A 27,884-nucleotide genomic window follows, 5' to 3' on the forward strand; every position below is an offset into this window, starting at 1 on the left:
TAAAATCCAGCTTAAGCTCTGCTGCTGTTCCCAGCGTGACCCGAAGCAAGGCACTTAATTCCTTTGTTTCCCAGTCTCTTTGCGTGTCAAAGAGGGCACTGAGTGTTTCTTTAAGACCAAAGATTTACCTGAGATAGTCCATTCCCTGCTGTTATTGGTTTGGGGTTTTTTTTTGTCTTTATCACTCTATCCCTTCTTGCCTACCCCAGCCTTCAGCACTGCACCTGGAAGGATGTGTAACGTAAGGCACTCGCATTGTGATCCCTGATAGGAAAACCAGGTCCCTCAGCTGAACGCGGCGGCACAAAAGCTGGAATGCAGAGCTCCAGGTTTGCATGGAGCTCACTGGACTTTCTAACAGGGCTCATTCTGCACAGGAAAATCCTAACTACCTAAGTAGAATTGTTCCATGAGATGCTTCTCTGCAGGGGAAAAAAAAAAAAAGGTGTTTTTCAAAGAAGTTTGGTATTTTGTTCTGAACAGGTCAAATCAGTACTGGGATGATATATCTTGCTAAGCAAATCTTTTAAAAACTATATCCTTTTTAGAAATCTAGGAGGATTCGTCTGCCCAACTGCCAAATTTACATTTGAGTTTTGGGAATTTTAAGGACTTGTTATGATTCTGAGTGGAAACCAAAACAAATGGCAGAGAGTAGAATTTCCTGTGAAAAAGAAAAGCTGGTTCTAGCACTGCTCTAGTTGACAACAATTTATAGTTACAGACCATCCTGTTGGAATAAAGTACAAGTTACCAGTGCTACTTAAGGCTCTGCAAACTTCAAAATAAGTAAAGAGCTCCATAAATAATCTGCCTAAGAATTCTGTATATTAATTAAGCTTGAGAGTACAAAACTACAAACCCTTCAATAATCCCCAGGTTTACAGAATACAGACACAATTTTACTTTTTTTAACAAGATTTTGTTTCTGTTTTCAAGATTAGTAGGAATTGGTCCATTAAAATACAAAGCAAGTTAATAATCTGGAAATTCACTGATGTAGACTCAAAGTGGAGCTCTACATTTATCTTAATCTGCAAGGCACAAAATCACCACAGAGACATGCAGCCTCATTTGCAGATGACTGATGGCCCTAGGAAATCTATCCACATCTCTAACATCCTCCTTGTTATTTAAAGTTTTATAAAGTTTCATCCTCAGTTAAGGCATGTTGTTTATTCCAGTCTGAAGTTTCAGTAAATCCATGGTCATGTCCAAATTGAATTCATCATACAATACTGCATCAAGACAGGGTCAGCTGCACGTTGGTTCTTTGCGTGTTGAAATCTACCTGGGAAGGGAGAGGTGCCTCTGGTGTGAGAGAAATGCGAGAGAGCCCTCTGCAAATATTGATCAAGTACATGGAAAGACTTTTATCACTTACCACTACGAAAGGGTAGAGACCTTCAAGGTTACAAGGCCAAGGGAACTAATGAAAGTTCATTGACCAGGGAAAGACAAAATACCCCATTTTCTGCTCGCTCAGAGTGCTGTGAAGTCAGTTTGTATGCATTGATTTCAAAGGCAATTCTCCTGTTTACATAGAGACTGATGAGCAGGATGGGCTTCCAGTCTTGCTGCTTCTTGGGATCTAAGCCCGTGATTAATAGAAATATCTTATTTTCCATTCCAGTCTGCATATCTAATCAATGCAGCACAAAACAATGGTCAGTATATCCATAGAAATTGCTAAAACAGGATTTTGAGTTGTATTCTCCTTCTTTTTCCTTCATAGTTTGGTTTTTCCTCTTCGTTTCATACTTTTGGTGTTTGCTTTATCATGCGATCCAAACTCTTTCACAGGAAATGATGTTAGTCTTACAGAAAACAATCCTGGTTCTTAGAGTTTTAGTCAAGTTCTACAACAGATCAAATAGCGGATGCCTAAACAAAGTGGAAAGCACTCTATGCATTTCAGAAGTAATCTGCATACTCTTAAGATGATAAGTAATATCTATCGTCACATGTTAGAAAAGTATGTCATACTAAAGCTGTTTAAAAAAAGTGACAATTCTTCGCTGAGTCCCAGTGGCTTTATTTGCCTATGGGAAACACGGAAATGTGCAGGAGACAGTTGCAAGATACAGTATTTAGTAGAGGGAGTTAATCCAAAGTGCTTGATTAGCTGTTGGTAATGTATGCATAGGTATAAGCTGACTAAATACTGTTATTTCGTATAAAAAAGCACTTATTCAGCTTTAGGTCGGAAAGGACCATCTACTCCTTTGAAAAATTTGTCAGCTATTTTCCCCATGGTTTTCTTCACCACTTTGAGATCATTTTCATGCAAGAGTTTCTGTGTTAGGTATTTCTCTCGTTTAACTTTGCTCTTGGTCGTTTGTGATACATCCGGTATTGCATATGAAATAATAAACTTCACAAAGTATATGACATGCTGGGGAAGGTGAAAATGAAAAAATGTCAGTCAGGTTGAATTATTATTATTATTATTATTATTATTGATGAAATGTCACATTATCTCTTGAGACTCTGAGCACTAGTATCTAGTTATGACAGTGGAACAGTATTTTAAAAAGCAGTAATGACTAATGAATGCAATAATCACAAGAACAGACTAATATGTAAGAATTTCTGATTTTCTAATCCTGATTTTAACACTGATTTCTCTGCTTGCTTTGGGGAAACCCTAGTACCCTCTGCTTTCCTTTTCCCCCACATTGTGGAAATACACAGCTACAGTTTCTTTTAAAATCTTTTCAGGTTTGTTCAAGTGATTTTGGGACTATAAACATTTTCTAATCTGCTCTAAAAAATAAGGTGTTTCTGATAATTTTGTAGCCCCTAGATCAGGCCCTAAATATATTTATAATTCAATATTTACCTAGTATTCCTTTCCCTTGGTCTTGGAGACCAGCTCCCATCTTTCCATAAGCCCCAACTCTGGTTGCATTAAAAGCAGTAATTGCTTTTTAACCACAGAGGCTCATCTAAAGACTCCCTCTCTCAGTGACAGACAGTTCAGTCTGTCAGTGCACGTGTATTATGCATGTGTGTCCATGAGAATGTGCACAAACTTCCTCTAAGAATATGTAAAAATATTTTTGGTATGACTTAGTATCTCAATATCATTTTAAAGTTCTTGAGCAAAAAAGGGTGCAAACATTGCTAACTAAAAGCTCTGAGAGGCCTGCCTGGGCAGAAGTTCTTTGAAGGAATTTCCACATGAAGTGAAGAGGAAAGCAGCTATCTAAAGCTGCAAGCTCCATGCACTTACCTCCATGACAATGATGAACGCCAGCTTGGCTGCAAGGACATGCCAGTAGTATATGTTATGCTCATACTGATGCTGGTGCCCAGGAGGGTAGCGGAAATCACGGTATCTGAAAGCAATGCAGGAAAGTCAGAAAAAACGTTTGGGAACCTCTGCAGTAATGTGCTATGGCCAGAGGATGGAGCAAGACATGTCCCTGTGTACTGCATCCTGCGTCACGGTTAGCTGCATGGAACTACACTGAGGGGTAAACTTTCTATCTGCAGAGTGAGATATAGTTTGAAATGCCTTTTATTGCCACTGTTAAGAGTGGCTTAAATCACTTTTAAAGTATTTTTTTGAAGACTGTATCAATTATGAGGAAAACAAAATGAAGTAAATATTTTCTGAGTAGCAGATTTATGAGTAAGGTCTGCTACTCAATTCTGCCATTCAAATTAGGCTGTCTTTTAATGTGTTCTAACATTTCCTACTGGATATTTTAACAGAATTAGGTTATTTAGATAGTACTAAATGGTATTTACTGCTCTTGTCGTTGGAAAAGAATGATCATTTGACACTTGCCTGCATGTTGTTTGTTTCCCAAGCCAAGGGGGAAATGGCTTGCTTTCATTCTTGAAGTCTGATATATTGAAGACAGAGAGCGTATTGTTTATATAGCCTTTCATAGTGTAAGTGCTGTGATTCCCATAAGGAGGGACTGAAAAGGACCAGTAATAAACCAGACGAGGAATCATGTCAGATGTAAACGCAATTATCATGGCCTGCATTTCAGAAAAAAAATAAGACAAAAGCAGTGTAGCAGTTGAGAAACAAGCCTTAATATGCAAAGCTTTTCCATATACTTAATGTTTCAAAATTTCCCATACAGAGCTAAAAATAGAAAATACCTGCTTTTCTAGCTAGAGATTCCCTCCATAAAGGAGCTTGCAGTCGCTCACAGGCACAAAACAACCTCTTTCTGGAATGTGCACTCTGCAGAGTTTTAAGATTACATGAGCTCTGCTGCAAGCCTTTAGAAAGTTGCACTGTAACACGCTTTTTTCCTCATGAACATGCTGTGCAGGTCAGCAAACTCAGCTTACGCTGCTGCAAGGCAACCTTCAGCAAACACGCTGGCTATCAGATGTACTTGTGGTCTGCACAGGAAAACCCTCCTGGTGAATCTTATGGAAAATGACAAAGGAGTCCTCTAGGAATAGTAAAACAAATCTCACTCAGAATTCTGAAGTTTGAGTTAAACAATAAGATAAATTATATACGTAGCTGATCCACCTCTGACCCTAGAAACATCCCACCCTTTCTGAGGCGACAGCCAGTTCAAATTCATCTTGGCAGCTGCACTCTCATACGTTTCTGTTTCAGGACATGTGGAAACTGTTCTTGATGCCAAGAAAATTCTTGTGTCTCAGTAGCAGCTGCATAGTGCTGTTTAACATATGACATGGCCACTTGTTATCTTGCTCCTAAGAGAGTCACTGTCCTACCCAGTGTGCTTGTCACAAACAAGATAGGAAATCAGGGCTGTGAGTTTACCGTGAGTCTATTTTAAACTCCTGAACTGCCCAAAGCATCCTATTCTGGAAGACAGGTTAATTATGTTTAATCCAATATCCTCCTTTCCTATTGCATATTCAGAAGACTTTCCTGTGGGGAAAGGTTTCCACTGGCAAAATCTGTAACGCAGCGCCTAGCAAGAGGCTGCCCAGCTAATTCAGCACTTCAAACCTCTGTAGCACCAAGGATAGAGTGATTTTTTGTGTGCCAAAGCTACAAAAGCCATCTCTTGTCCTTTGGCAAAAAAACTCTCCAAAATCGGATTGGAAAGAAGCAATGCAGAGAAATTTAATTGAGTGTGAGGTACGCAGCTAACGGGATCAGAGGGAGGGAAGAAGAGAGGCAAAAAAAAGAGGGGCAAAAAAATGCCATAGGAAAGACGTGGGATGGAGGAAGGGACCAAGTTAAGAATCAGTAATGGGGATTAGAAGAACTTAAGAGCTAGTGAATATCTGTATTTTATTCCTATTCGTGTCAGTCTGCAATTGCTGCAGGCTGGGTTTCTTTAATTTCATGGGATGAAGCAAAAATTGTCCAATTTAGTACAGCACTTGCAGCAGGAGAGCCCCAGCCTGAAGAGGTATTTTTAATGCGTGCAAAAAAGAGGAGGGGAGAGAGGATAATGGGTGAATGTATCTGTGGGCACCTCTGCTGTTCCCCAAACAACACTGTGGTGCCTGTGTCAGCTTAAACAGCCTCTGCCCCAGCCAAGCAGCTCCCCTGTGGCCTGTGCTGGCCCCAGTGCTCATGCAGCTGCGCAGGGGATCGGATCATAGCACTGACCTGGCTGGGAATCCCTTCCCGGATCTGGTTCCCCATGTGCTTGTGAAAGTGCTTCTGCCCCAGGCCAACGGGCAGCGGCCAGGGGAGAAGGGGAAGGGAAGGCAGAAAGATGCTGAGGAAGAGGCAGGACCTCCCCTACCTGGAGGGTAGCCCCACTGCTGCCCAATGTTGAGCACCGCTGTAGTGTCCTACCTTTCCAGCTGGATTTCCTTGGAGCACTGGACAAACAAAACTCTAGCTAATGTAAGACAAAAGTTGCAGAAACATTGCTTAAGCATGAGACTGTGGTCCAAAATCTTCATCTGGCTCCCCAGAAGACTGTTAGGTTTTATTTTAATTGAGAGAACATTAATTTGGCTGATGAGAAAGAAAAGGGAGAAGGCCTAAGACTGCAATAAACTTGCTTAAAATTTTCAAGGTTTAAATACACCAAAAAGGCTTTCTTTTTGTAGCATACTCTGTCTTAAATCAAATGTAGGTGGCATGCACTTCTAAAATTTGTTTTTAAGCCTTATACACCAGCGTGCAATCAAATCAAATGTTTGTATTGCTTATATTTACAAGTAGAGCAGATATTGTTTTGGCTGACCAGGAATATATGATATTACTATGTCTTGCAGTTACAGGGAAAATATGTCACATCTCAATTATTCAAAATTACCTACATTTTTAATTTAAGTAAAAGAACAAAACATTTTAGCCAAATATAATTTCCTATTGTTGATTAGTCTATGAGGTTTGCAGCCAAGCAGACCACAAATGAACTAATAGCAACTAAACAATAAGGAAAAACAAACAAACAAAAACCCCACCACTTTCTCCCTTCAGACCAAATGAGTTTGCTGCTTTTTTATGTATTGTTTAAAAAAGATGCTGGAATAAGGTATTTAATTGTTGTTCTTACTGAATTTTTTGAAAGTCCCAGGTCTCTCATAATCATAAATCTGAGTTCTGACTCCTTCTCTCCTCTCTTGGAATGATCTCCAGATGTGCTCCAGAGAGCTACAAGAGCAGAATTATGAAAACTAATTCTGCAGCATCCTCTCAAAGGAAAAGCTTTTTTCCTCCTGAATTGTGGGCTCCACTTCAGAACACTGCTCTGGAGAAGCACAAACAAATGAGCATTCTCTCCTTCGCAACCTATGCTTAGCACAGTTTTCCATTTATACTGTAACAAATTAAAATAAAGTCTTCAAATCAACAACAGATGCTCTGGCATCATGCAATAGCAGGTTCAGTGGCTGAGCAGCAAGTCTCAAACTGACAGCTTTGTGTGAAAGTTACTAGTGACCTAGCAGGTCTCACAGAGGAAATATATGAAGGGGAGGAGGATATGGTTTATAAATGTGTAACTGCTAATCTGCTGTCACAGCCACATAGAGAAGAACGGACACAGTTTCTGCGTAGTGAGAAAAAAATCAATTAAGTCAAAGGCAGGGATGGTAAAACAAAGACTGCCTATATTAGATCCTGGATGTCAAATGAGAAAAAAAAAAAAAACATACATAAAGGTTAGAGAAGTAAACATGACCTTCTCTTGTCCAGTGAGGTCTGCTAATAACCTCACTGATGTCAGTGGCAAATGTACTTCATTTATGCTAAGATTAACTGTACTTAGCATGTGAGATCTCCACGAAGGGCTGCACTAGAAAAGACATGCCCGCTCTTAACAGGCAGCAAACACGGGGATGGACTTCTCATCAAGGAGGACAAGGAGAGAGTAAAACCAGAACATAAAGGACTCCACAGGTTCAGAGATATCACTTGAGTGTTGGAAGTATTTAATCATGTAGGGAGGAATATGAATTTGGAGTCAGTCAGGCTTCTTAAAGTTGTAAATCTCCCATTAGCCTCAACTGGGCTGTCCATGGATAGGGATAGATATGTGGAACTACTGCTGGATCATTTTTCTGCAGAGTCCATAACAGGGACACAAATACCTTCCTAACAGAGAAGTCTATACGTCAGAGTCGCCTTTAGGCCACCAGAGCAACTTAAACTCTGCCATGGATGTTATCGAGAATATGGTTAAGGCATTCCTAGCAATATTTTAAAATAATCCTTAGAAGCATATCTAATTTTTTATTAGTAGTAACACTAGTAGTGTTACAAGACTTGGTTGGGTTGACTGAGATTGTTTATCCAATAGTAGAATACATTGGAGTTCAATCTAGAGGAACAGATTTCTTTTTTTTTTTTCTTTTGGATTTTATTATATAAGTTTTGTAGCAGCATAATTCAAATGAATTCCTGATGCACTGAGAATGTTCCTTCTAACTATAGCTCTGTTTCAACTATGAATTTGCTCTTTCTCCCTAATTTGCAGGGAGAATTATCAAGAACTTTTTATACAAGCACTAAAACAAAAAAGCCATAGAGTTTGTGTGTCGTCATCTGATATTTCTAACAATCTGAACATGTGTTACTAAAATTGCATCATTTTATTTCAAAGTTTAACACCAAATTTACTAGTGTTTCACGTGCCAGCAGAACAGCTGGATTTATGACTGAGCTGCCTCAGCAGAGCAGTGCAAACAGCTAGAGCACACACTCTAGTTTGTTGTTTGCCTCCTAGATTCTCTTGTAAATTTTCCATCCTCAGGTTCCTTTTTTTTTCTTCTGACATTTCTCCCTCTGCCTCCTTCGCTGTCTTTATGATCCCCCAAATCCCCTCTCTACAGGCCATCCATGTTTACCGTACCTATCAAACAGATATAGTGTGAAACAGCATTCTAAAAGAGAATAATGGCCACTTTGGGAGGTTGAAAACATATCTGATAGCAGAGGCTAAGATACAAAATCTTCCTCTTCAATGAAATCTACTCTGAACTCATTTCAATATGGTCACTGGCTCAACCTTAACACTAACGAAACAAAGCTACTGAGAAGATGGCAGCTCAACAGGCCATCAGGTCATGGAGTCTCATCATTCTATTCTTTGAAAGTATCTCCACCCTTCCAAGGGCAAAACAAAGACTTTTCAGATTGGAAAATAAAAGTGAGAACAATATGCAGGAAAACTCATCTAGCTGTGGGGAAAAAAAAAGTATATATATATATTTCCTTATATCTGAATAACAGAAGCCCTGTAGATAAGACCCCAGACTAGCCATGCACCTAATGACTATAGAAGGCACCCGAGATTGAGGAAGGAAAGTTCATGTCCTGGTTTGAATTTGAACTGCCCTTTTACTCTAAGCAGCTCCCCCAGCCAGAAGGTTACTAGCTGGTTGAATGCTCAATTCTGTCACTCCTCTGCCCATCCTTCCGGAAACAGGCAGATTCCTGTGAAAGTTCGGTTAACTTGACCCCTATCTTCTAACTTTCACCAGAAGCTCGTAAGCCAGTGCAACACGGTCCTGTTACTGCAAGGAGTAGCTATTAGAGGAAGTGACTACTTTTTATGGCGTCAAAACAAATTCCTAAACTCAGTGATAACAGTAAAAAACAGCAACCATGTTGAAAAGGGCTAGGTATAGGTGGGCTTTGCTGTTTCTGTAGAGGAGACCAGCAGTCACTATTTCTTGGAGAAAGGGCGGTAGTGGAAATTTTTGAAAGACAGTATGTTAGATGTTGCTTAAGAATAAACAATCAAATAATTTATGGTGGCAATGTCCAACAGTTTCTCCCTCCTTCTCCTAAAAAACAGAGCCCTCAGGTAAGATTTTGGTAACTTAATCATATGTGAGATTTGAAATGCCTGAATTACATTACTAAGACTATTTCCATGAGCAAAAGAATGCTTTTCTAAATATTTCAAAGAACACATTTAAAAATTAAGTTTAGCACCAATCACATAATGTTTTTGTTTGAAAATTATCAGGAAAAAACATTCTGTTCTCAAAAGGCAGGTGCTCTTACACCTCAAAAGGTGTATACATAGGAAAGAAGTTGAACTACTGCCTTAAATGCAAACTTGTTTAAAGCCGAACTTAACTAAGAAGACACGATCATAATAGTTGTAACAATTAGAAACAATCACAAATTAAAAAGACTCAATTATGACTTTTTTTTTAATTCATGCATTTACTTGTAGACTCTCAAAAATATCTTTTTTTTAATTAGAATTATGTGCTATAATTTTAGGAAAGGTGCTCTTTAGCCTTCATTTGTAACAAGGTTTTTCTGGAAACACTATCATCTAAGAAGCATTTCTTTTATTTGGATGTCATGTTTTGAACAATAACTATGTTATCTTTCCAAAACATCCAGAAAGTAACTAGCAGCCTAATTCACAGGGGCTAAAGTCTTAAGGGACTTCAGCTCGTAATTTATTTAGGACAGTTTCAGTGCTTCACCTGCAGTCACTTTGGCATGATATGCATCATTACACATGGCAACTGGATGCACATTCAGCTGCAGTGAGGGCATTTTGCTGTTCAGCGTTGAGGACGCAGCACTTACATTGGTCACCACGGCCAAAATGGCTATTCCTTGCATGATGGGCTGCCACGCTCCTATGTCTTGTGCCTTCTGCGGAACCATGCGTCTGAACTGGGTTGTCATCTTCCAGGCATCCAGGCGGATTTCCAGCATGTTGTTAATAAGAGCCAGAAGAGGAGCCAGAGGGAATGATGCCACAAATAGAGTGACAAATCCAAACTGAATAACTGTTGAAGGGAGAGGTTACATACACTGATGAAGTTTTAACTTGCTGGAGACAAGCATATATGAGAATACATACATTAAAGTATGAGAAAGGCGACATGGATGTTAAATTCCTAGTAAATCTTATGTTCAGACAATTTGTGTTGTGAGGACATATGAACAAAATAATATAATAACAGCAACATTTTCTCTGGTAGTAGAGTAGGAGAAGATGGTAGAGTTCTGGCTTCTAGATACAGGTTCCTAATGATGGAGTAAAAGAAGCAAGAATGTATCTCTTTGTACAATCACTTGCTGTGTCTTTTACTTATTAATTGAACTGAGGTGTAGCTGCTCGATAAAAGCTAGCAAAGCTAACTAGCGAAGCTGTCTATAATGGCTCATCAGAACTTGCCTTGAAATGTGGAAATATTCATATCTCTTCTGTCTGTAGGCGTATTAAGCATTGCTTGTATGAACATTTTCTTTAAAACATACTTATACAGCACAGACTCTGGACTAAGCAAAGCTAAACTGCTACTTACCCATTTCAAGGTATTCATAAAACAATCCAAGTTTTCCAATGGGCTGCAGGTGATAATCATGTTCCCAGCGTGGAACAATTTTTTCTGATCTAGCAGCTGCACAATATCTTCCAATTAGATTCTTAACCCAACTGTCAGCCAGGGAGAAAAAGACCATGAATATTGGCAAAATAACCTAAAAAGTTCAGTAAATGAAAAAACTTGGCTTTTGTGCTGTTATAGTTTTGAACAGTGTCTACATGAATATGATGTAACCATGAAACATACATGAGTATAATTTTCTGTTGCTTTATCCTAAATGCAGCTATTTTTAACCATGGACAAGAGCGTAAAAGGATAGCTTATTGGGATGGCACTTATTTATACTCATGTTGTACAGGTGAACGACCACATGAAGTTCAAGAAAATCAAATCAAATGTAGGTCTGTAAGTAGAAACATTAATTTCTTCTGATCTGAAAGGCTGGAATGAGAATTTAAGAGAAGTAATGAATTTAGTGTAGTTATTTTCAGCAGTCAAAGGACCACATTCAAATGAAAAAATATAAAACATTGAGGAGGAAAAATGTCCACCAGAAATGCAGAATGAGAGACTGGCCAAGAACCAGATCTGGAAGCATACTTAGCATTTGAGCACTTTGCATTTCCATACTCCAAGTGATAACTGTCACTGAGCAGTATTAAAATAAAGAACAGGACCTGAGAGTAGGAAGAGAGTACTGGCTAGTATCTTCATCAAAGTTGCGTGGTGGATATTTATTATTATTACTTTTCTTATTGTTTACATTAAAACATGATCTTCCAGAGATCTGCATCACTAAATATTAATATTTAGGAACTATGAATATCAATATAATTGTAAAATTAAATGAGTTAAATAAGTAACTCATACATGGTTTTAAAAAGGCCAATGTTTAACAAGTCATTTAATTCAATATTAAGTAACAGTATTTAGTTTAACATTTTCATATTCTTTTTTATTGCCTCATGTTTAAAAATCTAGCCTAAAATACATTGAGCCTGATTTGCAGAACACAGAAGCCCTTCTGCGTAGAACTAAAATCAATAGAATGACAGAGACAGAAGTTCAGACTGGAGATATCCAAATGGTCCGAAAAGGCCCTGAAAGACTATTCTTATTCTTTTGGAAAGCAAAATGCTCCTATCAGATTTAATGACCTGCATGCATCAAGCAAAGGAAGCATCTCACACTTCAAATATGAAAAAGCAGAAAACTTGAGTGAACTTACGGAAGAAGCAGTTCTTGAATGTTATTCCAGATTGCTTTACCTCCTACGATGATGGCAAGCTGGGTTGTGAGTTCAAGGAGACATCCACCTGGATCACACTAAAGGTTGGGAGAGATATGAAAACTGGAGGTTGGGAAACTTTTCAGGGATAACTGAGGCATTTAAAATGATTAATTCCTAGTGTATTATGATACCAATATATATAAGCAATACAAGAAAACTATTTAGGCCAATCTTTTTCATAACTTATATAAAAGCCAGTTCCAGGCTGTGTATGGTTGCCGTGCAAGTTGACAGGTCACCACTGGGGGTAAAATACTAGGCAAAGACATGCAGCTTTGTACTGTGCTATCACCACACAAGGAACATCCAGCAGAACATAGAGGCTTTGCAGGACCAAAGTCGGTATTGAAGATGTTCTCCTGTTCTTCATCATGCTATTCACAGATGGCTGGAAAGTAAGATTGTCTGGGTCTTCAAAATACAATTCTTAACCCAAATGGACTTGTGTAAACTCCATTTATGCATATGGCCTGGGAGGCAGTAACTTTTTGAACCCTTACATTAAATATGCACAACTGCATTATACATTTTTATTATACCCATCTAACTTCAGAAGAAGACCTGGACCTGCATCCAGCCTACTGGTGTTTATCAGACAAACACTTTGATACATTCTTACCTCCTCATTGCGATATTTTCCCAGCCAATAAACTGGTTTTCCAGGGTAACCTACAAATTTACCCTTAAAGAAAGCTATGTAGAAGCATGAAGAATAGTAGTTGACAAACTGGAATAAGAACATCTTTGTGGTCAGACTGTTTTCATACTCGGTCTGTGTCCTTGGAAGCTCTGTAGTTATAAAAAAGAAAGAAAAAAAATTTAACCCTCCAACCTACAAGTAGGTTTTCTGACCCTCGCTTAGAAAAGTATGTGTATGCCTTGTATTCCTTAATATGATTGTGAGCATTAGAAATTAGATAACTGTACAGAATCTCTATGTATGCTGTAGCCACTATGATAATTCTAAAATTATATGGGTTATAGGAATGAATTAGTTCTTTGACACTGAAAAAAAGAACAAACAGAAATTCTGATAACTCAGGAAAAAAAATCTCCCAAATCCAGCACACTCAGGAAAGAATGTAACACTTGAAACTGATGAAAATGAAACGATATTAAAACACTACACTACTTTACACATCTAAAGTGAAATAGCTACTTTAATGCTGATGGCCTAGACATAAAGAATAATAATATTTGTGACTGTTTATCTATTCAATAACAAGAGGATAGTATCTTGTTTTGGAACAATGATCTTATTTCATTTATTTACAAGAAAATAGCTATTCTCCCCATAAACAAAAGTTAATGTAATTGAATGGGTTATGCATTACTGATCATAAAGCTTGGTTATTACAGTAATTCTCTTTGCTTTGCCTGCTTCACAAGCACAAAACTGTAAACAATTGATCTTTCATGCTGGCTATACAAACAGTTTGAGAGCAAAAAGCTGAATATCATATTTCTTTGATACTGAGAAAAATACTGTATTTGAAGAATTCTAGATGGCATTGCACGATTTAGTGGGAAAATTCTTAAATATGTGATACAGGTATTCATTTAGTGGAGTTACTACATATGCAAGTTCTATTTTTTCTTACTATTTTAGGTAAAGTTTCTATCTGAGGTACAAAAAGGCATACCAAAGTCAGTAATCATGATTGCCACTTTCTCATATATGATGTTCAGTATCATAATGACCAAAAAGCTTATGATTGAAGCAGTTATTGAAGTAGCTGTTTGTGGAGTCAGGTACTTGCGGATTGCTTGTGTTCCATTAACGTGTTGTGGCAACGTTGCAGAAAACACCAGGAAAACTGAGAGTCTGTAGACAATGACTCCAACAACTGAAGCAATAATCAAAACAATCTGCCAAGAGAATATGAGAAATGCATTAATGTTGAACCACTGGCTTTGGGAAAGCCAGCAAGTTTGAAACACATTTCACAACAGGCAAAAGCAAACAGATTATGTTCCTTTTATTCTATTACAGGAGAGCAAGAGGATACTCAAATAAAATAGTATGCAATAAATTCGGAATCCAAAAAAGTATTTTTTTGCACAGCATGGTCAATCTGTAGGAAAGAGATGGACTGTGTTATGATTAATAATAAGGTTTGCAGCTACTCTAGCTAAGATAATGAGATGGGTAATCAAGTCCTACGCCTCAAGGCATATGATATTTCTAGGAGGTGGGAAGGAATCTCTCTGACACTGAACATTAGGCAGGATGGCAAATGTAGGTCTGCAGTGACAATGGGGGTAGTATCTTTTCTTTCTCATGATAGTGTTATGGACTATGAGCATTTGATCTGCAGTAGTAATCAAGTTCCATGCATCTCATATTGCTCATCACCTCTGCTTCTGTTTCTGCTTTTATTTCTTGCTAGTATCTAGCTCTTGTTCAGGTTGAACTCCTCAGGGCCAGGATTCTCTCTCTCTCTTTTTTTTTTTTCTTACTGTCTCTAAACTGATGTGAATCCACCACCCTCCACACCCTCTGCACTGGAAGAGAGTGCAGTAATACAAACAGTAAAACTAGCCCCAGTGTTTTCCCTTCAGCTGAAGTTCTGCTTATTTATATCCAGCAGGAGCCAGTTTTCTTTTTCTTGTGCTTCAGATGTGTTAACTCCAGCCCTCCTGGGCTGCCAGGCACTGCTCTATCTCCTTTCTGTCATTGTCTCCTATTATCTAGGACGAGCTCTTTTCATCTCCTGTTTGTGCTACAGGATAGGAGAACATGCCGCGTAGTAAAACATAGGAGCTTTTCAAGTCTCTGGGCCTGTTCACCGTGTTATGTATTGTTTCATGGATGACTGGACTTTTCAAGTTTTAATTTTAATTAAAACAGCAGCACTGGAAGATTAAAGAGCTCCCGGCTTTGCTCTTTTAAGTGAAACAAACAAACAAAAAACCTGGGAGACAACCAGTAGTGTGAGACACGATACTGAATCAAATAGCTGGAACAAGTAGGAGAGAAATCATTGGGGAAAAGACGGTATAAAACAAAGTCTGTCCCCCACTCCCCTCAGAAGCAAAAGCATTTATTTTGAAATAATGAGGGAGAAACCAATGGACCGCATTTTCAAGCCTCACTCCCTAGTTACAGCTACAGAATATTTTGCTACATATTTCCTATTGACTATGTTTTCACTTGTATATCTAATGAGTGTCTGGTGACTATGACTGCTTTATGGGCTTGGATTAAGCAGCAGATCGAAAACCAGCTGAGCCTATTCCTTTGTTATCTTCAGTAAAGTTCAGGAGGAGCTTGATTTTTTTTAGACATCTACTAAAGAACTGAATTAATGAGGTGAAAGAATAAGTGGAGAACTTTACCCAGAAAAAAACTGCGCTGGTACAGAAAGTCATACGAATGCATTTTCCACAGGCAGTATATGGCACGTGCTCTTCTTGCTGCAAAAGATTTACAAAGAGATTAAGTCTGCATTGAAGCATTTTTTTCTTTTTCTTTTGTGTGCTCCAGGTAACACTTTATGAGACTGAGAACAGCTCCTTAGTTCTGTTTCCTTTCCTACTTTGTCATCTTAGAATTCATATTGATCCAAGATTTCTAAAAAAGTCTTCCCTGATTCAGGGTGCCACCTTTGGTGCCTGTTCTAAGATAAAAATGACTTCCAGAGAGGCTGAGTGTCCTCATCCTTTACTGACTTCAGCTATAACAGGATCCTTCTGAATGGAGCCATTCTTCTTTGCTGACTGTGGACCCCAAGATCCTTAGCTTTCAAATCTCCTCAGCTAAAGTTAGCAGGCATTAAAATTTTGGGACTTGGCCTCTGCATTACTTAGTTTATCCCTTTGTGACAATGGGACAAATCTCCCAGGAAAAGTGCCAGCCTTGGTATTGTGTTGTCAAACATTACTGCATATATAGAGGACCTCTGGAGAGAAAAGCCATTACATTTTAGCACATTCTTCAGTATTTGAACTGTCTCAAAGGAATGTCCTAGCTATGACTTTGTATATGAAAGGTGGCACAGTTTCATAAGCTTTTAAACGGAACCAGGTACAAGACACTTGATAGTTTCTGCTATGCAAGTTAATTCTGGAACTTTTCAGGTGCCCTCTAATAAACACTACTATCAGTAGATGGAATATGGATACAATGCAAATGAGCACATAAATACTCGTGATAATATTAACACCAAATAATAAATCATTGAAAGGAGGATTATCTTTGTCCCTATGAGTTTGTTGTCATTAATCATAATTTTATCCACATGTACTCAGCAACAATGCCTATTTACACATCTTTCAAATAGAACCACCTTTGGTTAAAAAAATAAATCTCCGCATCATGTATAATGTAACACCTTTTTTTCTTCTGATGTATTCTTTAGACAAAGACAGTACATACTCTGTGATCCTGGCCTCTGAAATATCTTCTTGGAGGATTTAGTAAGGTAGAGAGTCTTCTGCCAGCTTCTGCTCATTTATGCCAGAGGAGCCTCAAGGAACCTCAAATGACTTGAATATTTTCAGGCCAGCTTATCAGCTCCCTTTGAAGCACTGTTGAGTTAAACAGCTCCAGACTCACTGTCTTCATAGTGCCTTTTCAAAACATGTCTATTACAGTAGCTATGACCACTTAACATATATTCCTTACCTGTGTGATTTCATTCATTACTACGTGCGTGCACTGTGCTTCATACTCTGGGCGAATTTGTTCTTCCTGTTCTAAGTACTCAACTGTGTCCCATTCATACTCCAGTTCCGCCTGCCTTCGCTTCCAAAACTCCAAAAACAAGGTAACTATCCAAAAGATAAACAAAGTCAGCACTATTATCTGAGTGTTGGACATTGCTTGACCCCTAGGATATATATAACATGTGGCTCGTTAGTTTTCTGTATAGTTTCCACAGAAATGGAATAAAACGCTTTTAGGCTTGTGGAATGGCGCCTCCTGTTTCCGAGGGAGAAGATAACTCGTGGAACAGTAGGCCAAGTGAATCTGGATCTTGCTGGAAGAAGGAGTGACAGTGACCCTGTAGAGCCCGGATGCTTCGGCTCCCTACCTCTCTTCATTGCGGGGACAAGAAGCGATCCTATCCTTACTCAGTATCTTTACTGGGGTAGTTCAGCATATCCAGGTCCAAATACCCTATGTTCTGCTATCCAAACTGAAAACAAGCAGCTTTAAAACCTCCTTTTGTTATTCAGATGGCTGATAATTCCTGGAGAAAATAACTTGATCTACTTTATCTAATTATTGCTCTGTATATAGTAGGTGCTTTAATGAGAGAAACTTGTGGATAAATTCTATTGTAGGCACGTGCTAAAGAATATGTAAAAAATTCTCCCTTTCTGGATAAGGCTAGAATGTGAACAGTTTTGATTTTTTGTTATAGACTGATTTTTGAAAAAGTTTTTCATGGAATGCATAAGAAAGCAGTTTGTTTGGATGGTTGAAGACAAAAGGCTGGAGAGTATAAGATGTCTAGAAAAGAAAAACTCAGTATGTTGAAAATTGCCACGGGAGAGGCAATGTTCATGCAAACTGCAATTTCTGCATAGACAAATTACCAGTCTGAGGACTGTAAGAGTCAATAATACTAGCACTGTTTAAACACAGCTGTTTTTCCTCCACTGCTAGGACTGACCTGAAGGGACGGTGACTCTTTTTCCATAGCATGGTACAAGGGCTAAGATATTTTGCTTTCTGGGCTGGGTCAGCAGTTTCCCTGGGCTGTGCTCCTAGAACTAAGAGCACTAGGGAACCAGGTATGCAGATGCATAAGTAATGCTGAATAGACATTAATTCAATCAAACTCATTGGCTTGGCCTGAGACATGACAGGTAAATCTGGCAGCATAGGCAATGACAGGCCCACCTGGGAAGGCTGGGTGGAGCTGAGGACCATGGTGTCAGTATTATGTGGGCTGGGATGCTTTATGGCAGAAGACAGTGCCCCAGCAGATAAATGAGTGGTGAGGCTCCGCAGCGTTGCCTCCAGGAGTTAACATCTCTTCACTGCGCTCCCACCATCTGGGAGTAATTGACTCTAAGCGTGGCTTTTTTATTAATTCAGCCCCTCATCCTGAATGATGGAACATGGACGGCATGCAGTTACAAGTCCAAATATTAAGGTTATTCCCAAAATCAGGTGTGGTCGAGAAATCCCCCAAACCAAAGCACTTAAAACAAGAGAACTCCACGGTCTGGGCTGAGAGGTGACCTTGGCCTCTGCACACAGACAAAACCTCAGGAAATCCTCCCCCGGTTGTTCCCGAGTCTCTTTCACAGGCATTTATCTGCTGCTTCACGCTGGGAAGCACAAAGACCATTCAAAGCAGTGGGCCAGAGTATCACATCTGCCTCTGCTTGCAGAGCAAGGAGATTATTAGGTTCTTCCATGAACCTCTAGCTGCTGGTTGGGGCCCCAGTCCAAATCACAGGAAAAAGTATTAACTGATCTGTTCCAGCTGCAAAAGGCTCTGGGGAGCCCTAAAGTGCAGGGCCTCTTCTGCGATAGCCTCTGGGCTAACAGCAGGAGAAGGGCACGTAACATGAGGGCAGCTCTCACAGGCCTGTAACACAGACAACCTCTCCTGCTAGCAACCTAGCAGCCGTACTGCATCTTTCAGAACAGAGAAGGAGATGCTGCTGCGTTTAACATTCTCCTTTTCCTTTGAAACAACATTTCCTTTTAGCAATGGAAACAAAGTTCCATAACCTGGAACCTAACTTGGTCCCAGTGTTCCAAAGTTCCATAACCAAGAGATTCTAATTCCATCTCACACAGGAATTTGCGGCTCCTTTCAGCCCTGACACTCAGATATGGTCTAGGTAGTTCTTCCTCTTAAGCTGCATCACCAAAATAAATGCCTCTGCAAGAGAACATTCTTTATTTAACTGTTCTTGTCTGGGGAGGGGATCCAGTGATAGCAGGAAGTGAAATGGAAGTTGTTTTTTGTCCAGGAGCTCTGCCCTTACCACAGACTTGGCAGAGATTCTGATCTAGAGCAATGTTATATACAGGGTTGATTCCTGAGGACAAATTCACTGATGTTTTATCATACTTCGAGATTTTCAAAGAAAATATTGTAAAAAAAAGACAATCATTAAGAAGTTTATTCATGATAATGATGCAATAAAATATCTAAAAGTCTAATAGGCCTTAAATTATTTTGGACCAGTAGGTCTACAGAAGTATTAGAGCTGGAAAAAAAATTACAGTTGAAATTGCACCAGGACCATGGGTCATTTGGATTCAGTGCAATTTTGATTGAATTAGTGTAATACAATTCACCTCTTTATATTGTAGACATATGATAAGAATACTAATAGACCTTGCAGATATCACTATGTCTTTGCAGCTTAACTTTGTAATTATTGCTGTTCTTCAAAACAGGAAACACAGTTTTTAATTAAAAAGCAAATTACAAATAAATTAACTATTCAGATGACATGATGATATGCTTCATCTAACAATTCTTTAAATATATGGTTACTTTAAAGTGTTTTAAGTCATTATAGGAAGATCAAAATACCACGTGTTTTACCAAAAAATATATATCTTAGCCTATATACAAATTCAAAATTTTATATCAGTTATTTTCTCTAAAGTATCCTGTAAACAGACCTAACATACAAGTTATTTTTGCAGTAGAAGACAGTTAACAAAGTTCCTAATATGAACAAATGAAACTCCTGTAAAATAAAATCTGCATAATCCCTTGAATCCAGTACTATGCGGTTTCACTCAGAGGAAACATCTTGGTTTCATATACATTTTCTCTGCTATGAGATATCTCTATGCTTGTAATTACTGCATTTTTACCAGATCAGTTTCCTAAATGAAGACAGGAGCAAAAAATTGCTGGAAAATATAATAAATGACTGTATTTTTCCACTGCCTTGCACAGTCACACAGATGTTAGTAGGCACAAACAGCTCCAAGACTCGGAGCAAAACAGCTCCTTTGCCAAGAGATATTTAAGCATGTGGATCCTGCTGGATGAACACGAGGAAGCTCTAATTATGTCTATTCTACTTTTCCCCAGGTTGGATGAAATAAAACAAACATTGATGAGCAACATTTTCACTTGGTCCTTTAAGTTCTAAAATATTTTGTTTTCTTATGATGCTAAAAATTGTGAATGTATATGTCTTCCACTGAATTACCTACTGGTTAACTGCTAACTAGTAGAAAATGAAGTAGTTGTGAATTCATCCATGTTTTCTTGTCTGACGCTTTAGGCTTGGTCAAAATTAGATGACAAACCACAGTTATTGAAAATGACTTACCCCATATTCCCATAAATACTGCAAACACCAGTGTTCCAAAGCTATCAAATATACAGAGTTTCTGGAAAAAAAATGAAAAGAAGTTTTAAAATATAATGGCTCAATGGTTTCTTCTATACTGACCAAGAACATAAGTAGCTTACTGAAAATCTTGAGTTTTAGCTCTATTGTAACTTAATAAATAATCTTTATTGATAGTGTTTGCTGACATGAGCCTTTCCATGTACCCACCTCCTTGAAAACTCAGGTAAAATTCAAGGCACAGATTAAGATGATTTGTTCTGGGAGGAAGGCATGAAAATTTAGAAAGGTGAAAACATTTTAAACCAAATTTATTAAGCAAAATTGTTTAACTCTGAATCAAGGGTTTAATAATTGAACTCTTTTTTTTCCCAAAAGGAAAGAAGTATCCCAAAATGAAGCCAGAATATTTTATTTTGTATCAAACAAAATTTACGTGCTGTATATGTAGTTACCTTGGATGATTCACAAGTGATGGTGAGGTTCCAGTAGGTACATACTTTATCACATTGAGGGCACATTATGATATTACCTCCTATGCTGGGATCACATACTTCTTGGCTAAAAAGAAAACTAGTCAGTTACTCACCAACACTAACCTATGAAGTCCTTTTTCGCATGTGAAGACAGTGCACTGATCTCAGGGAACTGAGAAATAATTTACCAGTGATCTGCTCAAGAATATCCCCCCATCCCTCAACACCCACTATGTCCATTCTTAGCCCTCTTCTCAAGAATGGGAGACGTTAAAGGAAAGTAATTTCTGCCCTGTACATTTGGTAGCAATTCTCTAAACGGCACTAAAAATATAGTATCTCTTCAGATCTTAGCTCATCTTACATTCCCACATCAAAATACTCATACCAGCTACAACAGCGGGTCTAACGGGAGAGGAGAAGGACGCTGGCTACCAGAACATAGAACAGCAGCAAATCTAAACCAACTACCTAGTCTCTGTTGTCTTCTAAAGAAGATCAAAATGGAAAGGGAGGGCTGGTAGGGTGATTAGAAGAATGGTAAAACTACATCTCCTAAGAGATGGTAAAACAATTTAGCTTATGTAATAGTGCAGCCAAAGTTGAAAGATGATGTGCTTGTTCTCCATAAATATATGAATTAGGCAAACACCAGGAAAACAGATGAAGTATTTATCTAAAAGATAACACTGGCGTAAGACTATGATAATACTGGCATAAGACTAAACAAGTATAAATTAGTCATGAATCTGCTTGACTCCAGTCAACACAGGAGTGGAGATCTGGAATAGCCCTTCATCATGTTTAATATGGTAAAACACCCTTCTTGATGGGGACTATAAGACATGATGGCTTGTAGAGAACATTGTTCCGTGCCCAAGGTTTTTTTTTCTTTAAATTCTATCATGCTCTAATAAGTAAATCTCTTTTATGACTGTGTCAATCTCTCTTCTCAAGGCATTCTGGGCTGCTGAAGCCTGCTGTGCTGTTGCTCGTCATGTTCAATTCTCTCAAACTATGGAAAAGCGCTTTTTTTTAATCAGAGGCTCTTAATACAGCCTTTAAGGATGACCATACTGAAAAGGACAGTAATTTGTACAGACTGCTAATTATCACTCTTTTCTTTGTATTTCCACACTAGGTGTAATGAACTTAGTGCAAAGTATGAAGAAAGTGATGAAAGAGCAAACTCTCAATGTCTATCATCATAATGGTCCCTAGACATTTATTATTCTTTACTCTCATATATTATGCCTTTACCTTCAAATCCACGACTGTTGTTCTCAGGCTCTTTCATTTTACCCCTGACTTTCTCAAACAATGTCTTTCAAACTTTGTATCGTAGGGGACTGATCAAAATTGTTTGCAATATCAAAATGATCAGACTGATTAAATACCTCCATGTGCAGTTGTCCTTTGTCAGGCATCCATACAGAAAACAGCCAACTCCAACAACTGCAGCCACGAACAGCATATTAGTGTAAAAGCCCAGCCAAGCAAAATAGATTCCAATTTTCTCTCCGTAATACTTCCTGCAGAGGGGAAAGATTTATTTGGAAATTCAAGTATATTCACATATTTTTTTCAAATGGCTCTTCATTTCAAACTTTTTGTGCCAGCCCCCATTGCCACATTCCCTTGGTTTGAGCTTTAGGATTGCAGAAGTATTATAGATGGTATTTTCCAGGTATTTCTATCGCCACTTTTATGCTTGTACAAGAGGACAGTAAAGGGAAAGAAAAAAGAGAGAAAGATGATTCTTTGCAATGAAAATTTTGAAATGGTTGCTTTTTCCTGTTTTTCCATGACTGCTTTGTCATGAAATCAACCTCAAAGTATGCTCCAATTCATGGCCTGAAACAGGTGCACATGTCTGCTCTTGGAACTGAGCTGTGTCTCTTTGACATCCTCAAAACCAGACCCGTTAATTAACTTCCTACGTTTCTCTCCATTAGCCCAGTTGTAGTCGCACCAACCTAATAAAATCCAGTGGTTGAAGTTTGAAAATGTTTTTAGGGTGAGCCCATTCTTTGTAGAGAAGATATCGTTCACTTGGACAGTCAGGATCAGTTGATGGGTGACTGAAAGCAGACTGCAAAATAGAAAGAGCATGGGGAGAAATTATATTTAATCTAACCAGCACGGATCGACTGTCATCTTCACAGACCCTATGTCATGAAACCACGGTCCGGAATAGCTTTTTGGCCCAGTCTCAGTGCAAGCCAGAGAAAGAAGCAGGAGAGCAGCTCTAAGAGCATGTCAGGATTCAGCACAGGAGGTTGTCAGGAAGGCCAGGCATAAGAGAGCAAGCACTTATCTTTACATATGTTAGCCCAAAACAATAGACACTAATCATGAACTTAGATTTAAGCACATGTCAATGCCTTGACACTTAGGAACAGAAATAGGAAAGAATCATTCTAACTAAAGAATGGGACTGAATTAAAATGGATTTTAAGTAGATGCGATATGCAGAAATTCTTTGCTTCAGGATATATTGTACTGGAACAAAGATTGGAAAGTCTGGAGGATAAATCCAGGGCTTTTAGTCTCTGTTTTAAATGTAAAGAAGAATTCACATGCAGAAAATGCATATTTTTTACTAAGTTACTTGAAAACCTATTTCAATAAAATCCATTTTATCTGATGGAATTTTCCATTCTCAATTTGTGATGTAACAAGACAAGGCACATTTTTGAAATCTACTGGCTACTTTTGGTCTCTAGAGAAGCTGTGATATATTTTTAAAATTGTATGAAAAGTCAGTCATTAATTATCAGGCATACTGAGCTCAAATTCCCCACTCCATGTCAGAAATAGACTTCAAGGCATGTTTTAAATCTTTAAAAGAAAACTGTAATAATGGATATTCTTGGATTTTATTTATTCTGTCCTGTAAAGATTTGAGTTACTCACAAGAAGTATGATTTGTCTTGATTCTGACTTAAACATTCTCCCGATGTCTTTGGAGGCTTCCTGAATATTTTGCATGTAGTCCAAATATCTCAGGTATTCACCTACCTCTCATTTTCTTAATCTCTTTTAAACAAAATACGCCTTAAACACAAAACAGTGGCTTTGACAGGGGAAGAGTTGTGTGTGTGTAGAGGTAATATAGAAAATCAGATCTCAGTCCGCGCTTACTGTATCCCGCTTGCACCCTCACACTAAGTTTTTCCTTTGTCAAAGATTCCAAAATCTGATTTCTTTACTTCTTGTCTTATTCTGTACTATTACTAGCCTTTATATAGAAATTGGTTAACAGAATGAATACAGATTACAGAAGATTAACATCTCCTAAATTAAATACTTTGTTTTTCAGTTATGCAGCATCCTTTTTTTTAGAAAGAATCTATAATTTTCTTGGAAAAACAAATGTGTTTTGGGAAGAACATCTCTTTAGACAAACAATGCACCATCCTATTACATGGATATAAGAACCAGTCAAGAAGTAGGGGAATCAAATCAATAATGCTTGTATATTCTGCTATTAAACAAACAAGCAAACAACGTATCAACATATCTTCTCAAGTTTCATTCATCTGTTTCTAACTAGATAACTATTATAACCACTGGACTTACATCATGAAGGGGAAATGCTGCTTTGTAGATTCCAGAATCCAGTAATTTGTTAATGCCAAACTTTTTCACATTGTTTTTCGTTGCATATTCCACACGAGACAGGATAAAATGAACCTGAAACATAAAAATGCTTGGTGTCTCTTGCAACCTGCAAGTAATCATATGGAATGATATCTGTTTCAACCTATAATTGAGTTAGAAAAGGGCTAGGAGTGTAGACAAAATTAACTGTATGAGGCATAAGAACCATTCAAATTTTTCCTTTAAATTCTAGCGTGTATTCAGGTGGAAAGGAATGGGACAAAGCTATGCAATGACTTCCTCCTAGATTGTGCAGCCTATTTCAAAAAATGACACAGAGCTATTGCCTCCCAAATATTTCTAATATTTCAGGATGATTTCATAAAGGTAATAGCACTGATCTAAATCTAATTATAATAACCTTTCCATTTTAAGATCAAAAGCTAGAAACACCCTTATGTACTTACGATTCGGCTTCTAGTTGCAGGATTGAAAAATGTGTCTTTGTCTTGAATATAGAAGTTGGACAAATGTTCCTGTTCAAAAGGAGCAGTGAAAAACTCTTGCTCAGGTTTGATGATATTTTCATCCACTCTGAACAGACTACTAAACCAGTTGAAAGCTGAATCCCGGGTTTTCAGGTCATCAGGCTGCAGAGGCAATTTTATGTGCATAACCTCAGCATATGTGCACAGCACTTCCCAAGGTGCATGCACTTTTACAAAAATAAGCTTTTCATCCAAAACCTAAAGTAAAAGGACATTAAAAATATTCTTGTGTAAGAAAACGTGAGTAAAGGATTTTTCATAACACTTTTAAAAATACATGGATTTTTCTGTCTCTTTAAAGCTTGAAGATGACCTATTGAAGGTTGCATTCTTTGTCCATTTTAGTGAGCATATCATTAGCTTCTGTAAGGGCACTAGCATCAGGTGAACATAAAAGTAGCAAACAGTATGAAAAAAAAAGATTGATAAATGTTCCTATAATGCTAAAATCTCTGCTTTACAAACTGTCTACAAAACAATTGAACACAGCTTACCCTTTATGGATTAATTAGGAGTGTTGGTACACCTAGACTGACTGGCCAAGCTGTGCCTTTGGAGCTGTAAGAGCCTCTCCCCAGCAGTTCAAACACAGCTCCTGGGTTATGATACTCGATGCAAAAAGGCTATGCTGCAGTGGGTGATTCTGGCAACTCTGAATGTTGCATGGAGAACAGGGAGAGGGAAAGAGGAAATATAAAAAATAAAACAAAACCAGCACTGCGGCGGGCTCATCTGTTCTCAGCAGTATGCCCAGCGTGCAGCAACGTGCAGCGGGAGCCCTGACTGCGGCTACCGTCTGCGGCCCGCGCTGCACGTGCAGTTACACTATGTAGCTCGCTGGCTCGGGAATGGCTATCAGATATCTCTGATCTAGACTGAAGATAATTTCCAGTTTCAAAAGCTTTAAAATCATAAGCATTGCAAAATGGTTGAAAACTGTGAAATGTAAGTAGAGCAACAGATCCACTTTCAGCTTTGTCACGAATCTGAAAAGCCAGACCACATCCCTGGATGCGCAACAAGAGCTCTCTGTGCAGAGATCTAATAAATACTGTGAGGATTCGGAGTCCAATTTGCGAGAAAGAGGCAAAATGACTCTCATTCCAGAGCCCACTAAATTACTGAATAATAACAAATATACACTGGAATAGACTGTCTTGCAGTCCTGCAGGAATGGAAGGAAAGTGGTATAATGCTTAGGGCAAGAGTCTGTAGCTCCAGCAGCTGTTGTACACTGTCATAGCTCTCTTGAACTACTTTGGGCTACAGGCTACACTGCAGCCCAAATATACCAATCATGATGGTTACAAATACCTCCACTGTGCCAACCCTTGTGAGGAGCTGGGTCACTTACAGGTAAGAGCACTTACAGGGCACTCTTTGGGTCAGCGAACTGCACCCCTGACACCCACTGGCTTATTTACACTTCCAAGAGCAAGATATAGGAGGAGAATCTATCCTCAGAATATAGCCAGTAATTTTTTATCTTCCAAGTGCTGAGCAAACGTGAAATATTTAATCTTCCCACTCCACATGTTTCATTTTGTAGAGGAAGAAAGAGACACAAAGTTTAACGGATCTTACATGAGATCAGGGAGAACCTTACTGACAGAAAAATGAAGGCGAACCTTCCCTGTTACCCTGTACTGAGAGGAGAAAAAAGTTACAGTAAATTCATATATCCCATTTCCTTATTTAAATAGCATCAACTACTCTCAGAGACAGCCATCAACTGAAAGAAAACAGTACTCACCGATCTTGTGGCTTCAAGTTGCAAACCGTTGTTTATCAGATTGGATTCGTAAACTTGTCTCTTCCTCTGTTAAAAGATATTGAAAATTTTAAAATATCTTTTCCAACATACATTTTACAAGCACATATGCACAGAAGAATGGAATTGCTTCCCAAAATTAAGAATCATTAAGTCATTAACTGAAAAGCTCTCTTGGCAGCTGCTGATGCAGCAATGGGCACATTCTTAACTACTTATCTACGTTTTCTGTCCAAGAAGCAATAATGTCCTCAAAAGCCGCTAGGGAGGAGACTTCACCTTGGATTAAAATTAAGAGATGGAGGGAAACTTATAACTGCTTCAGTTCATGACACATTACAGCTGTAAAAGAGAGACTCAAATTTTGGCTTTGTGACAACAACTATCCTTGAAACTTGTGATCTTCTTCTTAACCACTAACTGACCCTCTCAGGGTAGCCTCCTTCTTCCCATCAATCTGCCTTTTAGAAAACACTCTACATCTCAAGGACTTCCAAAGAAAATCAACATCTACTTTCTTTCAGGCAGTTTGTAACTGAACTTTTCTTTTCATAGTAATCATATTAGTTTAGACAATGATTAAATTGTAGTATCTCCCTGCATTTTAGTTCAGGGCTGTGCATTCCCGAAGGAGGAAGCTGACATCTGCAGCACTTGTAGTGTCAGTGGTGGTGTTCTGGGAACACTCAGTGTAATGAGTTTCCTTTGAGAAGGAGGTAATTCACAGAGCATTCTACTTTGACTTCACAGTGCCAGGCAGCACTAGGTGCTGGGTCAGTTACAAAAAATATGAAAAGTCTTGGTGATCCTGAGTTTCCTTCCCTCTTACAAGCTCCATGCACTCAACTTCTCCTACACACCCCTCCCAAAGAGCCCTTCTTCCCCAAAATACTAACTATAGAATCCTATAAGGGATTTGTAACAAATTCTGAAAATTGATGTGGAGTAATCCTACTTAATTTGCTATCACATAGTTACCCAATAAGCTATTTGCTCATCTTAGTCAAGGATGGCCAGCCCTCCCCGGCCTCAAGATTGTATATCCAAACATTAACAACGGGGGCACCTGGAGGCAGCTGGGGCAGGAGGGAGGCTCTGCGAGTAGTTTGCCAGGAGCAGACAACAACTCAGGGGGACTCGCTGCTTCATTGCTGAACCCAGGTAGGCCGCATGCAGCACCA

General features: G+C 38.6%; 1 protein-coding gene across 1 annotated transcript in view; it reads right to left on the reverse strand.

The window, feature by feature from the left end:
* Window positions 1-1,732: 1,732 nt before the first annotated feature.
* ANO6 (anoctamin 6) overlaps window positions 1,733-27,884 on the reverse strand; it is a 66,273-nt gene continuing 40,121 nt past the window's right edge. The window contains exons 4-20 of the mRNA XM_088530364.1: window positions 26,686-26,751; window positions 24,852-25,130; window positions 24,364-24,477; window positions 22,758-22,873; window positions 22,179-22,313; window positions 20,761-20,866; window positions 20,285-20,345; window positions 16,644-16,789; window positions 15,356-15,433; window positions 13,660-13,885; window positions 12,636-12,805; window positions 11,954-12,051; window positions 10,705-10,835; window positions 9,977-10,182; window positions 3,797-3,996; window positions 3,236-3,341; window positions 1,733-2,395 (exon numbers count right to left, since the gene is read on the reverse strand). Of these exons, the coding sequence (XP_088386490.1) occupies window positions 2,189-2,395; window positions 3,236-3,341; window positions 3,797-3,996; window positions 9,977-10,182; window positions 10,705-10,835; window positions 11,954-12,051; window positions 12,636-12,805; window positions 13,660-13,885; window positions 15,356-15,433; window positions 16,644-16,789; window positions 20,285-20,345; window positions 20,761-20,866; window positions 22,179-22,313; window positions 22,758-22,873; window positions 24,364-24,477; window positions 24,852-25,130; window positions 26,686-26,751 (2,445 nt within the window). The 3' untranslated portion in view covers window positions 1,733-2,188. The remainder of the gene's footprint in view (window positions 2,396-3,235; window positions 3,342-3,796; window positions 3,997-9,976; window positions 10,183-10,704; window positions 10,836-11,953; window positions 12,052-12,635; window positions 12,806-13,659; window positions 13,886-15,355; window positions 15,434-16,643; window positions 16,790-20,284; window positions 20,346-20,760; window positions 20,867-22,178; window positions 22,314-22,757; window positions 22,874-24,363; window positions 24,478-24,851; window positions 25,131-26,685; window positions 26,752-27,884) is intronic.

Source organism: Tinamus guttatus, unplaced genomic scaffold, assembly GCF_059628265.1.
Source record: "Tinamus guttatus ecotype Peru unplaced genomic scaffold, ASM5962826v1 Tinamus_guttatus_pri_ptg000368l, whole genome shotgun sequence".
NCBI classification, from domain to species: domain Eukaryota; kingdom Metazoa; phylum Chordata; class Aves; order Tinamiformes; family Tinamidae; genus Tinamus; species Tinamus guttatus.